Source organism: Danio rerio, chromosome 20, assembly GCF_049306965.1.
Source record: "Danio rerio strain Tuebingen ecotype United States chromosome 20, GRCz12tu, whole genome shotgun sequence".
In the NCBI taxonomy this organism is placed as follows: domain Eukaryota; kingdom Metazoa; phylum Chordata; class Actinopteri; order Cypriniformes; family Danionidae; genus Danio; species Danio rerio.
The window spans coordinates 219,771-231,446 of NC_133195.1; the positions used below are offsets into that span (position 1 = coordinate 219,771).

The 11,676-nt window shown below is 44.4% G+C and overlaps 2 protein-coding genes across 6 annotated transcripts; one reads left to right on the forward strand and one right to left on the reverse strand.

Moving 5' to 3' along the window:
* Positions 1–1,507: 1,507 nt before the first annotated feature.
* Positions 1,508–3,988, reverse strand: smim8 (small integral membrane protein 8). 2 transcript variants are annotated; one of them, NM_001271743.1, is given in 3 exon segments: positions 1,508–2,075; positions 2,188–2,278; positions 3,552–3,988. In NM_001271743.1, coding segments are annotated over 3 exon segments (252 nt in total). In that variant the 5' UTR covers positions 3,708–3,988; the 3' UTR covers positions 1,508–2,070.
* Positions 3,989–4,012: 24 nt separating this feature from the next.
* gjb7 (gap junction protein beta 7) lies at positions 4,013–11,094 on the forward strand. Of its 4 annotated transcripts, XM_073932920.1 has the most exons (3): positions 4,013–5,247; positions 5,316–5,377; positions 7,382–11,094. In XM_073932920.1, exon 3 carries the CDS (start codon positions 7,396–7,398, stop codon positions 8,158–8,160), a length of 765 nt encoding a protein of 254 aa, XP_073789021.1. In that variant the 5' UTR covers positions 4,013–5,247; positions 5,316–5,377; positions 7,382–7,395; the 3' UTR covers positions 8,161–11,094.
* The last annotated feature ends 582 nt before the right edge of the window (positions 11,095–11,676 follow it).

The window sequence follows — 11,676 nt, forward strand, 5'->3', positions numbered from 1 at the left end:
TTAAACACTATTTACCTTGATTTTTCTTCAAGTGTTGATGAGTGTAAATGTTCCTCCATCTTGAAGATGTTCAGATGACACTGTTCACTTTCAGAGAAACCGCCTCAATAATCTCTCACACACACACACACACACACACACACACGGTTAAAGGCACATTACAGTGCTGAAATGACACTGATACTGCGACAGCTGCATTTTGTATAAATAATAATATTGATGACAGTCTCACATTAATAACTACACAATATTTAACTTATTTCACTGGTGCTTCATTAACAGACACCAGATAAATCATATTTTATAATGTTATTTATAACTCTGGGTGTGCAACAAGGCGAAAACACATAAAAGGAGGTTAAATAATATAAAAATATTTAACAGAAAGCTGGGGCATTATTAAAGTTGGTTTTAATGTTAGTTTGACAGAAAGAGGAATTTGAACAAAATAATAGATATTTTTGGATATATGATTAAAACACATAACAGTGCCCGTAGTTGAACAATTACCCATATAAATAAGCCCACACACACACAATTACTCTGCTTTTCTTAGTTTATACCTTATATTGAACTAATTTCTCATGATTGTTCCTCTTTAGTATAAATATAAAGTAGAATATAATTATTCTGCACACTGTATATGACTTTGCTCTGCATTTATACAGCTATTGAATACAGGCACAGTATTAAAGTAAGTGTATTATAGGAAACTGTGATTAAATTATATACAAGTAAAAAGTCATTCTTTACTCTCCCTGTTTAGTGGAAAAGTAATTTAATTACAGTAACTAGTTACCTCCTAACTGATTACACCTGACACTGAGCGTGTGTGAGTGAGTGTGTGTGCTCAGCTGTGTTGAGTCAAAAAGGAGCAACACTGCCTCCTTGTGGAGAAACACCTGCACACACACATTTGTAAACACACCAGCAGTGTCTGTGCTGATCTGTGTTTGTGTGTGTGTCTGCTCCAGCAGCTGACTGCATGCAGTGCTTTAATACCGTCACCAGCTCTATTGAGTACATGTCTGAAACTGCAGCCAGACTATTAACTGATGCATTTTTCTTTGGGGCGACGCAGTGGCGCAGTAGGTAGTGCTGTCGCCTCACAGCAAGAAGGTTGCTGGTTCAAGCCTCAGCTGGGTCAGTTGGTGTTTCTGTGTGGAGTTTGAATGTTCTCCCCGTGTTGGCGTGGGCTTCCTCCGGGTGCTCATCAGCAGTCACCACAAAGGAGTGAACCACCAAATATTCCAGGATGCCTTTCACTGCAACCCAGTACTGGGAAACCCCCATACACTCACATTTACACACACACACACACACACACACACACTCAAACACTATGGTCAATTAAGTTAACCAATGAACCTATACACCGCATGTGTTTGGACTGTGAGAGAAACCCGGGAATGTTCTCATCCAACATATCAGGCCATCAGGGGAAATACCCACACGACATGCTCATAGAGGAGGACACGACCAACATCAAACCACTGAGGAAAACTGATCAATCTTAAAGTATTTATTTGAAAATATGTTTGCCAATAATAAAGTTATTTACACATTTCTCCAGTATTATACAGCTCAAACATTTCCCTCATGTGTTTATGGTTAGTTTGCCTTTTGCCTGCTCTTCTAATTGCACGTTTTGTTGCATTATTTTATTTATAATTATTCAGGATTATTCTATACCTTAAATCTTCCCTGGCATTCAGTGGAAGACAGAAACTGAGCAAACTACCAACCGTACTGAACAGAGAGAGTTTCCTCACTGCACATATGAGAACAAACACTGAATCTTGAACACACACAGTGCAAAAGAGGAGAACCACAACACGTCCAGCTCATGATCATCAACAACACAAACGAGCGCTCGGGTAGATCATTCGGCTGGTTTGATGATGAAGATGAAGCTCTCAGTCCCATCTGGAGGTCCTCCTCCTCATGTAGGTCTCTCCATCGCTGTCCACGGCCTCATACAGCTGCTGGTCGCTGTCTCTGATGGCGTGAAGATAACCCAGATAGCCCACACACACGGACAGAGCCAGCAGACCCAGAGCCATCACCGGCTTATTCTGCACACACACACACACACACACACACACACACACACACACACACACTTAAAAACAATTGCACTCAGAACAGGATTAACGTCTGTTATATGAAAAAATATTATACACTCACTGGCCACTTTATTAGGTACACCTGTCCAACTGCTCATCACATGGCAGCAGCTCACTGCATTTCGGCATGTAGACATGGGCAAGACCATCTGCTGCAGGTCAAAGCATCAGAATGGAGAAGAAAAGGGATTTAGTGACTGCTGCCGTGTGATTGGCTGATTAGACATTTGCTTTAACGAGCAGTTGGACAGGTGTACCTAATAAAGTGGCCGGTGAGTGGACAATCGTGCAGCAATAATCCGCACATCACAGATATGCAGAACATTATTTAGTGTACGCTAGTGGAGAAATTAAACAATGGAGAAGTCCTCAAACACAACAGAGCCCAGTTCAAGTTAAACCCAGATCCAGACCATCTCATTATTCCTCTCACTTGATTATTTCTCAGTAATTCTGTTGCACTGTAGAAGCTCTGTCACAAAAACCAATTCCTCGTATGCGCAAACATACCTGTCAATAAAGCTCTTTCTGATTCTGTTTTTTTGCGGTTTTATTTTTGATATTGTATTATTTATTACACATCAGTCAATACTGAACGGCATGTCAATCAGTACTGTCATTCTTAAATGTGTGTTGGTGAAGAATCAAGACAAACAAACTTGTATAATATCACGGTTATGACACGTGTGTTATTGGAAAAGGCGACTTTTGAGCACATATTATGCACGTCCACATTTTTCTAAATGTCTAATAACTCACAGTAAATTTTCTTATATGATTTCAAATTGCAGTTTCCTGTGAGCGTGGACAATTCACAAAAACAAATATGAGCGCGCGCGCGTGTGTGTGTGTGTGTGTGTGTGTGTGTGTGTGTGTGTTTTGGTCTTGTTTTGGTCATTGCATTGACACATCAATAATAATGTGTGTATAATGACATTGGTATGACCTAGGTATTACAGCATTGAGGTGGTTTATGAGGACATGTCTTTGTGTCCTTGTAATTCATAAACGCTTAATATACTTAACGGGGTCTTTTGACGAAACGAGGTCTGGGTTTAGGGGTATGACATTGAGGTAAAGTTGGTTTATTAATCGACTTTCTCCTTAATAATATAATTTCAGAAGAGTAGTTTGAAGATTCTAAATAGGGGAATCATATGATCAGCCAATAGTCAAAGTACAGCACTTCACAGTCAACTAAACAGTGCTAATGTTGATCTGAAGTCACACATTCAGACCCACAATTCAGAGTACCATGGTAAACAATATCTGGAGCGAGTCACAAGCTGTCACTGAACGAATGTGCACATATAAAACCAACATTACCTCAACAGGCACCAAATAATAAGCTAGTTTTGCTGTATTAAATACATTACGCCAATGAAGAGTCCTCATAAAGCACCAACATGTGTGTGTGAGACTCACAGGTCGGATGAACAGCTCCGGGTTGACGGCTCGGAACAGTGATGTGGTTCTGACCCCCCGCAGACCCGGGCTCCTGTATGCCGGCTCCGCCGCGCTGCTGGGCGGCTCCTGCGGCCCGGCTTTCCCGCTGCTGCTGCTGCTCTGCCCGGAGCTCATGCTGACGCTGACCCGCTACAGCCAGCCGATCCTCTGCGCTTCTTCTATGCGGATCAGCAGCGGCTCAATCCGCATTACCGCCACCTTCAGTCCTGTTACCGCTACAGAGAACAAGTTAATATTTACTCGTCAGTGTTTACTCGTCCTCACAGTCTGCCTCTGTCTTTCCTCAGTGTTTCCCGCAGCCATCATCTGCTCAGCGTTTCCATTCTGAGTTCACCAACTGACACTGAACATCGATGATCAGGCGTTATTTTGACCCACAGGAGGACAGAAGCCGGCGGAAACAGCGCACTCTGGTGGCAGATAACACAACTGCAGTGGAATACATGTAAACAGCAGCCTGCGCAGTGTTCTGCATCATCACACTGAAGACTGTCCATCTGATCAGTGATATGTCCTGCTGTCAAACTCAATATAATACCCATCTATATGTGCACGCACCACTCGGGGAGAGGGTGTCAGTCTAATTAAATATCAATAACAAATCATTCATTCATCTTGCTTCTGCTTAGTCCCTTGTTTATCAGGGTTTGCCACAGTGGAATCAACCGCCAACTATTTCAGCATGTGTTTTACACATCTCCAGCTGCAACCCAGTACTGGGAAACACCTAAACATTGGCACATGCACATTCATACAGCATCCACATCAAAGCTTCTGGAAGCAAAGAAGGTCAAGCTGCTCCATGATTGGCCAGCCCGGTCACCAGATATGAACATTATTGTGCATGTCTGGGGTAAGAAGGAGAAGGTGTTGAAGATGAACACAGAGTGTTGATGAACTCTGGGAGTCCTGCGGGAATCAGTGGCCAGCGTGACACACACTCATCTGTGTATGACAGCTGTAATGAGGGTTATGAGGGACGATGTGTGTATGCAGAGTAATGTGCTGCTGATGATCTGTGCATAATGAGGGATTATAGTGTCGGTCTCTGCTGGACAGTGTTGAACAGCAGCGTCTCCGTAACAGTATATGCAGAGCTGATGAACACATCTCTTATTAATGCACACACACACACACACACACACACACACACACACACACACACACACACACCTCTCAGCATGGCTTAGTTTAAAACAGTATCTGTACAATAGCTTATGAACTTTTGTGTGTGTATGTGGATTACCTTGTAACTCTAATGTCCCCACAAATATAGCAATACCAGTACGTTTTGACCTTGTGGGGACATTTTTTGGTCCTTGTGAGGAAACGGCTCATAAATCACACAGAATGAGGCAAGCTGAAGATGTCAAATGCAGAAGATTTCAGTCTGTACAGTAGAAATTGAGTTAAAGCTGGTGTACAAGTGTGTGTACATTCAGGAAAACACCTCTCTCACTCTCACACACACACACACACACACAACCACACAGGGTGTTTACACTGGAAACAGTGTCTGCGCATCAGCAAACAGATCTCGGCTGCTCTGATTGGCCAGAGATCAGCAGGTCTGCTATGGAAACCCAACAGGTGGAGCACCTGCGCAGGTGTGTTTGACTATCAAATGACACAAAACCACAGGAGTGAACATCAGGTGAGAAGCTCACTGATACACACGCACACACACAGACTTCATCATCCCACTGCTGTTCATCTGCACAGGAGCTCCAGGAGGAGGACTGAACACCTGAACATGTGCTGATGAAGACACGCTGCTGAAAACAGTGAGTAAAGCGCTCATCTTCAGGGTGTGTGTGTGTGAGGTGTGTGTGTGTGTGTGTGATGTCGGGCGTAGGAGTGTCCCAGCTTCAGTGCGCATGAGCAAACTCCACAGTGATCCTCCGGCATGATCGTCAGACGCTCTCCTCAGTTTCTGATGTCATGGAGGAAGTGTTCAGTGGACAGGTCTTCTTCTTCTTCATCAGCTGAAGAGCCGCTTTCCTCTTTATAATATCACTGTTTTGCCTTTAGAACTGAAATAAAGACAATATTGAGTCATACTGTGCGGACACTGTAAAGCTGATAAGGCAAGGCAAACTTACACAACTCTTACACCATGATGAGTCAAAACAACAGGATTAAGAGTCATACAATACTCACACCAGAACTCTAGTAATACTCTGAGCATAGCTGCTTTATTCTACAGAGAATAGTAAGGCGGGTCATGGTCAACACAGGAGCGAAGCAGGAGCATGCAGGTTATCTAAAAGAGTAGTCCGTGGTCACAGGCAAAGAGATGAGTTCAGGCGGCAGACAACATGCAATAATTAACAATGCGAGGGTCTGAAAACAGGGCAAGACAATCCTACAGCGTATAAACCAAACAAGACTCAGCAATGTGTGCGGAAATGAGAGGTGTCTTTATAGTCCAGGTAATGAGTCAACGATGAGCTTCAGCTGTATGTCTGGAACAGCTGTGTGAGGTGCATGACAGGATTTGTAGTCCATTTGGTAGCAGATTTGTAGTTCTCCAGCAATCTGCAGTAGCTGGACCGCTGGTGACTGCAACATTAGTATAGTGTGATCATGCTTATTCATTCATTCATCCGGCTTAATCACTTATAAGAGATCACCAAAGCGGAATGAACTGCCAACTATTCCAGGATATATTTTACACAGCGGATGCCCATCCAGCTGCAACCCATCAATGGGAAACACCTATTCACACACACTACGGCCAGTTTAGTTGATCAGTTCCCCTATAGCGCATGTGTTTGGACTGAAACCGGAGCACCCGGAGGAAACCCACGCCAACACGGGGAGAACATGCAAACTCCACACAGAAACACCAACTGACCCAGCCGGGACTCAAACCAGAGACCTTCTTACTGTGAGGCGACTGTGCTGACCACAGCGCCACCTGTGAGCACACTATTTCTGAATACTGAAATGTGAGTTTGAGCTCTGCTATACAGCTGAAAGTGGGTATGTTCATCATGCAGACCTGGGTTTGCAAGCTGAGACTGCATATCTCAGAGATGCAATGTCAGACACAATGCACTCAATGGAGCAAATGAGGGGTCATTGTGGGGGGTGGGGGGTTAGGGGTTGCATGCAGCCAGGGACACTACTACGGAGGAAAAGTTAGGACGATTCTAAAAGCCCACACACTTTTGAGGCCCACAGAGTTACTATGAGTATTATAACTATAACTATTACATTACCTGCCCCCCCACCCAACAGCTCTTCACTTTAGTCAGCAACCTGATAACCCTAACCCCTGATAAATACTAAGCTGAATAAAAACGAGTGAATGACAAGAGACAAGTAATGTTCTCTGAGAGACTAGTGACGCCGCTGAGAGATTAATGATGTCCTCTAGCCGCAGATCTGCATCCAGAGCACAGGTCTTTTCAATAGTACCTGGATGCAGCCGTTATGATGCAAGCTGAGATTGCATCACTCAGCGATGCAATGTCAGACACAATGCACTTGTGTTGTCACGGTGACGGGTAGGGTTAGGGGTGGGGTTAGGTGAGTGGATTAAAAAGCACTGGATGCAGCTCAGATTGCACTGCACTGAGTCTGCAGCCAGACTCCTCTTGGTCTTTTGACTACAGGAACAAACTTGCTGTGTAATCTGTCTTTGTGCTACGATCAGTTCTGTTTTACTAGCATGGCATATCTGCAAATGAAGCCTGACCTTATTCTTGCTGTGATCTTCAGATGACTGTCTTGATGGTTCTGCTGTGCTGTGGTCCTGATGCTCTTCTTCTGTGTCTCCGCAGCCGCTGTGTGAATCATGAACTGGGGTTTCCTGGAGAACGTGTTGAGCGGGGTGAACCGCTACTCCACCGTGGTGGGCCGGGTCTGGCTCTCCATCCTCTTCATCTTCCGCATCCTGGTGTTCGTGGCGGCCGCCGAGCAGGTGTGGAAGGACGAGTTCAAGGACTTCGTCTGCAACACGCAGCAGCCGGGCTGCGAGCAGGTGTGCTTCGACCACTTCTTCCCCATCTCTCAGGTGCGTCTGTGGGCGCTGCAGCTCATCATGGTGTCCACGCCGTCGCTGCTGGTGGCTCTGCACGTGGCCTACCGGGAGCACCGCGAGCGCAAGCACAAGCGCAGGCTCTACCAGGACAAGGGCAGCATTGACGGCGGCCTGCTGTTCACGTACATCACCAGCCTGGTCCTCAAGACGTCTTTCGAGGTGGGCACGCTGCTGGCCTTCTACCTGCTGTACAGCGGTTTCCACGTGCCGCGGCTGCTGCGCTGCACCGAGAGCCCCTGCCCCAACAGCGTGGACTGCTACATCGCCAGAGCCACCGAGAAGAAGATCTTCCTCTACATCATGGGCTGCACCTCCATCCTGTGCATCGCGCTCAACCTGCTGGAGATGGGCTACATCGTGTCCAAGCAGTGCTGGAAGAGCTTCAGCAAGAGATACACTCCGGTGCGGGATGGGGCCACTCGCCCGCCCTCCACCTTTACTCTCGGCCCACCGCAACCCTCATGCACAGCCAAGGAGGAGGGCGATCAGTCTGCGCCGGCGGGACAGGAGACAGCCTGAACACAGACTCACTAGCTGTGTGTCCACTGTCGGTCAGTGCAGGTCAGGCAGAGGGTGTAGATCTGCTCTTGACATTACACCACATTCACACGGGGCTCAGCGTCAACGCTTGACTGAGGGCGTGTCTGAAGTTTGGGGCTGACGCGATCGTCATAGCAGCATCAGCCAATGAAATTCAGTCAGCAATCGGCCACTGTCTAGCTAGTGTATTTGCATACAGCGATCTGATTGGCTGAAGCTTCACTTAAAAGGTTAAGAAAGTCCCAACGTCTGCAGCAAGCAACACCTCTAAAGCGGTGCCAACGGATCCACAATGCAGTTCAGAAACGCCCGACGTCTCGCATTCAAAGTGAATGGGAAGCGTTGACGCTGGCGCCCCGTGTGAATGGGGTGTAAGTGTGGACGCACATGCATAGAGCAGCACAAACTCTCTTTCACACTTTTAATAAACATGACTAATGCCTCATCCACACTAGCAGCGGCTTCATAGCTGACTGTCGCTCTGGGTGGAGACCTGCGGCAATGTGTGGGACTCTGTGCTTGTGAATTGCGAGGGCCCAAGACGATTGACTTCCATCCAGTAGTAGTAAGACTGATACTATGGCAGTCAGTTGTTAGCGGTCTTCAGCATTCTTCTAAATATCTTCTTTAGTGTTCATAAAGGTTTGGAACTAGCGAGTAAATGAGGACAGACTCTTCAGGTTTGGGGGAACTGCATGTGTCTTTAGCTGAAACTAACAGCAGAAATGTAGATATCTTTGATAGTTTGACTGCAGATATCTGACGTCTGCCAGTTGCAGAGACTCTCACTTTCACTTTCTGAAATCAGTTTAATGTTAATGTATGTGTGGAGCAGTCCTAAATGTTCATTTTATTTAAATGTATATGTAAATGAGACGTGAAAGCTGGATTCAGCTGTTGTTGTTTTATGATTGGTCAATATTTTCCTGATATACAACTATTAGACAATCTGCAATATGAGGATCAGAAAACATCTAAACAACGAGGAAATACAGGTGTTCATATTGAGTTCTGGGCGGCACGCTGGTCAGCACTGCGGCCTCACAGCAGGAAGGTCTCTGGTTTGAGTCTCGGCTGGGTCAGTTGGTGTTTCTGTGTGGAGTTTGCATGTTCTCCCCGTGTTGGCGTGGGTTTCCTCCGGTTTCCCCCACAGTCCAAACACATGCGGTACAGGTGAATTGGGTAGGCTAAATTGTCCGTAGTGTATGTGTGTGAGTGTGGGTGTTTCCCAGAGATGGGTTGCGGCTGGAAGGGCATCCGCTGCATAAAAAACTTGCTGGATAAGTTGGTGGTTCGTTCCACTGTGGCGACCCCGGATTAATATTGTGACTAAGCCAACAAGAAAATGAATGAATGAATGAATAATTGAACGGTTGCCCTAAATTCTTAAGTAAAAAATACTTTAAAAACTTGAGTAAGCTCTACTTAAAAGATAAGAGTTATTCTAATGTGTCCTATAAGTTGAATACACGTAATGCGTTTAATTAGTGTCAATTTACTTCACTTATCTTTGTTAAGTGCATTTAAATAAACACAAAAGTAATACACCGAGATGATCTGTACTTAATATTTTGATTATTGGAATAAAACAAAACTCTTTGTTATTTTGGCTGAATATTTCCATTATTTCAACTTAAGAATAAAGGTAAAAATGGAGACGTCATGTTGATCATCAGATGAAATGTACTACAGTAACTGTACACACACTGACAGCATTATAAACACACGCAGAGTCCACTTCAATGCTTCAAATCACTTGTGAAAATGTGTCTAATAATGATGGTCAGAAATATAGTTAGTCAAGATGAGCGGTGTAAACACATCAGAAATTCTGTGATCATCTTACATCTGATTCAGTTTTGAAAGATCTGGTAATTGTCAGACGGGCGAGCGCTGTGAGGGATGATGGAGAGTTTCAGATGTCAGTCAGTGACAGTTCATTAATGTATGCTCAAACTGTGAGTCTTGTCATGTCCTCAAATGGTTCTTCAATATTAATGCATTTATCTGTGCAGGATGAACATTTATATTAATGTAAACCAGATGAGATGATGGGAATGAATGTGTGTTGAACAGTTGTGCTGGATCAGTGTTTCTGGACAAACTCCTCATCTTTAAAACATGTTCAGCTCCACGTCTGAGCAGAACACCTGCAGTTACTGTTTAATAAGCAGATCTTTCTGTCCTCTCAATAGAATCTCATGGGTTTATATTTAAAGACAACATGTTGGCATTTTCATCAGTTACATGATCATCTCTTCCTCATTTCCTCACTCAGTGGTGGTAAACTTCTGTTTCTTTCTTCTGTTAAACACAAAAGAAGATATTCAGAAGAATGCTGAAAGCCTGAAGCCATCAACATCCATACAGGAAAAACAAATACCATGGAAATGAGCGGTCACCGGTTTCCAGCATTCTTCTAAACATCTGTATTTATGTTCAACTCATGAAGGTTTGGAAGTTGCGAGTAAATGAGGACAGAATTGTCCTTTCATTAGGGTGAACTGACCCTTTCACTGAAAATAAATCCAGAAAAATAAACTTTAGATACTAAAATTTATTTAAAATATGTACTAGTTCATTTCTTCTGTTGAACACAAAAGAAGATATTCAGAAGAATGCTGGAAAGAACAGACATCTACTTCCATAGTAGGAATAAAAATAAACAGTAAATCTCCCTTCATGTCCAACAGGAGAAAGAAACACGGTCAGGTTTGGAGCAAGTGATGAGGAAATGAGGACAGACATGACATGTTTGGGAGAAACTGAACTAAATAAATGCATATAGAACTGTGAACTCCTCATCATTCACTTCAAATAACGCATAAATGAAGCACAAACGATACAGCAGCTACTCAATATCGATCATCATTTATAAATGAACATCAGTTCATTAGTGTCTGCTCAGCCGGCTGCTCGGTGTGTTTGTTCTGTGTAATGTGTGCTGTCTCTTCATGTGTTTGGACAGGCTGAGCGAGCCTCTACTAATGCAACCGTATTAGCCTGTGTACACTTCCTCTTCCCTTTCTGACGTGATCAGGTCTACATTAGTGTTCCCTGCTGTAAGTTTTTCTCCTCCACACCACAGAGGGCCACTGTCTGAGCCTCCAGCGCTACAGCAGTTCATGAGCAGGCTATTACTAAAGCTTTACCAGTGTTCAGTCTCACACCAGACACAGATCATGCAACAGCAAATTAAAGTGATTAACTCTGAAGTCTAGAATTAAAGTGAACAGTGGTATACCTTGAAAACGGTTATCATCCCATGCCTTATCCTACTAGAATAGGAGTGTTCAAACTCAGTCCTGGAGGGTCGGTGTCCTGCATATTTTAGTTTCAACTCCAGCTGAACACACCTGAACCAGCTGAGCAAGCTCCTTCTAGCTAAAACTTCCAGCCAAGTGTGTTGAAGAAAGTTGGAGCTAAACTATGCAGTACACCGGCCCTCCAGGACTGAGTTTGGACACCCCTGTACAAAAACATCAAGACTAGACA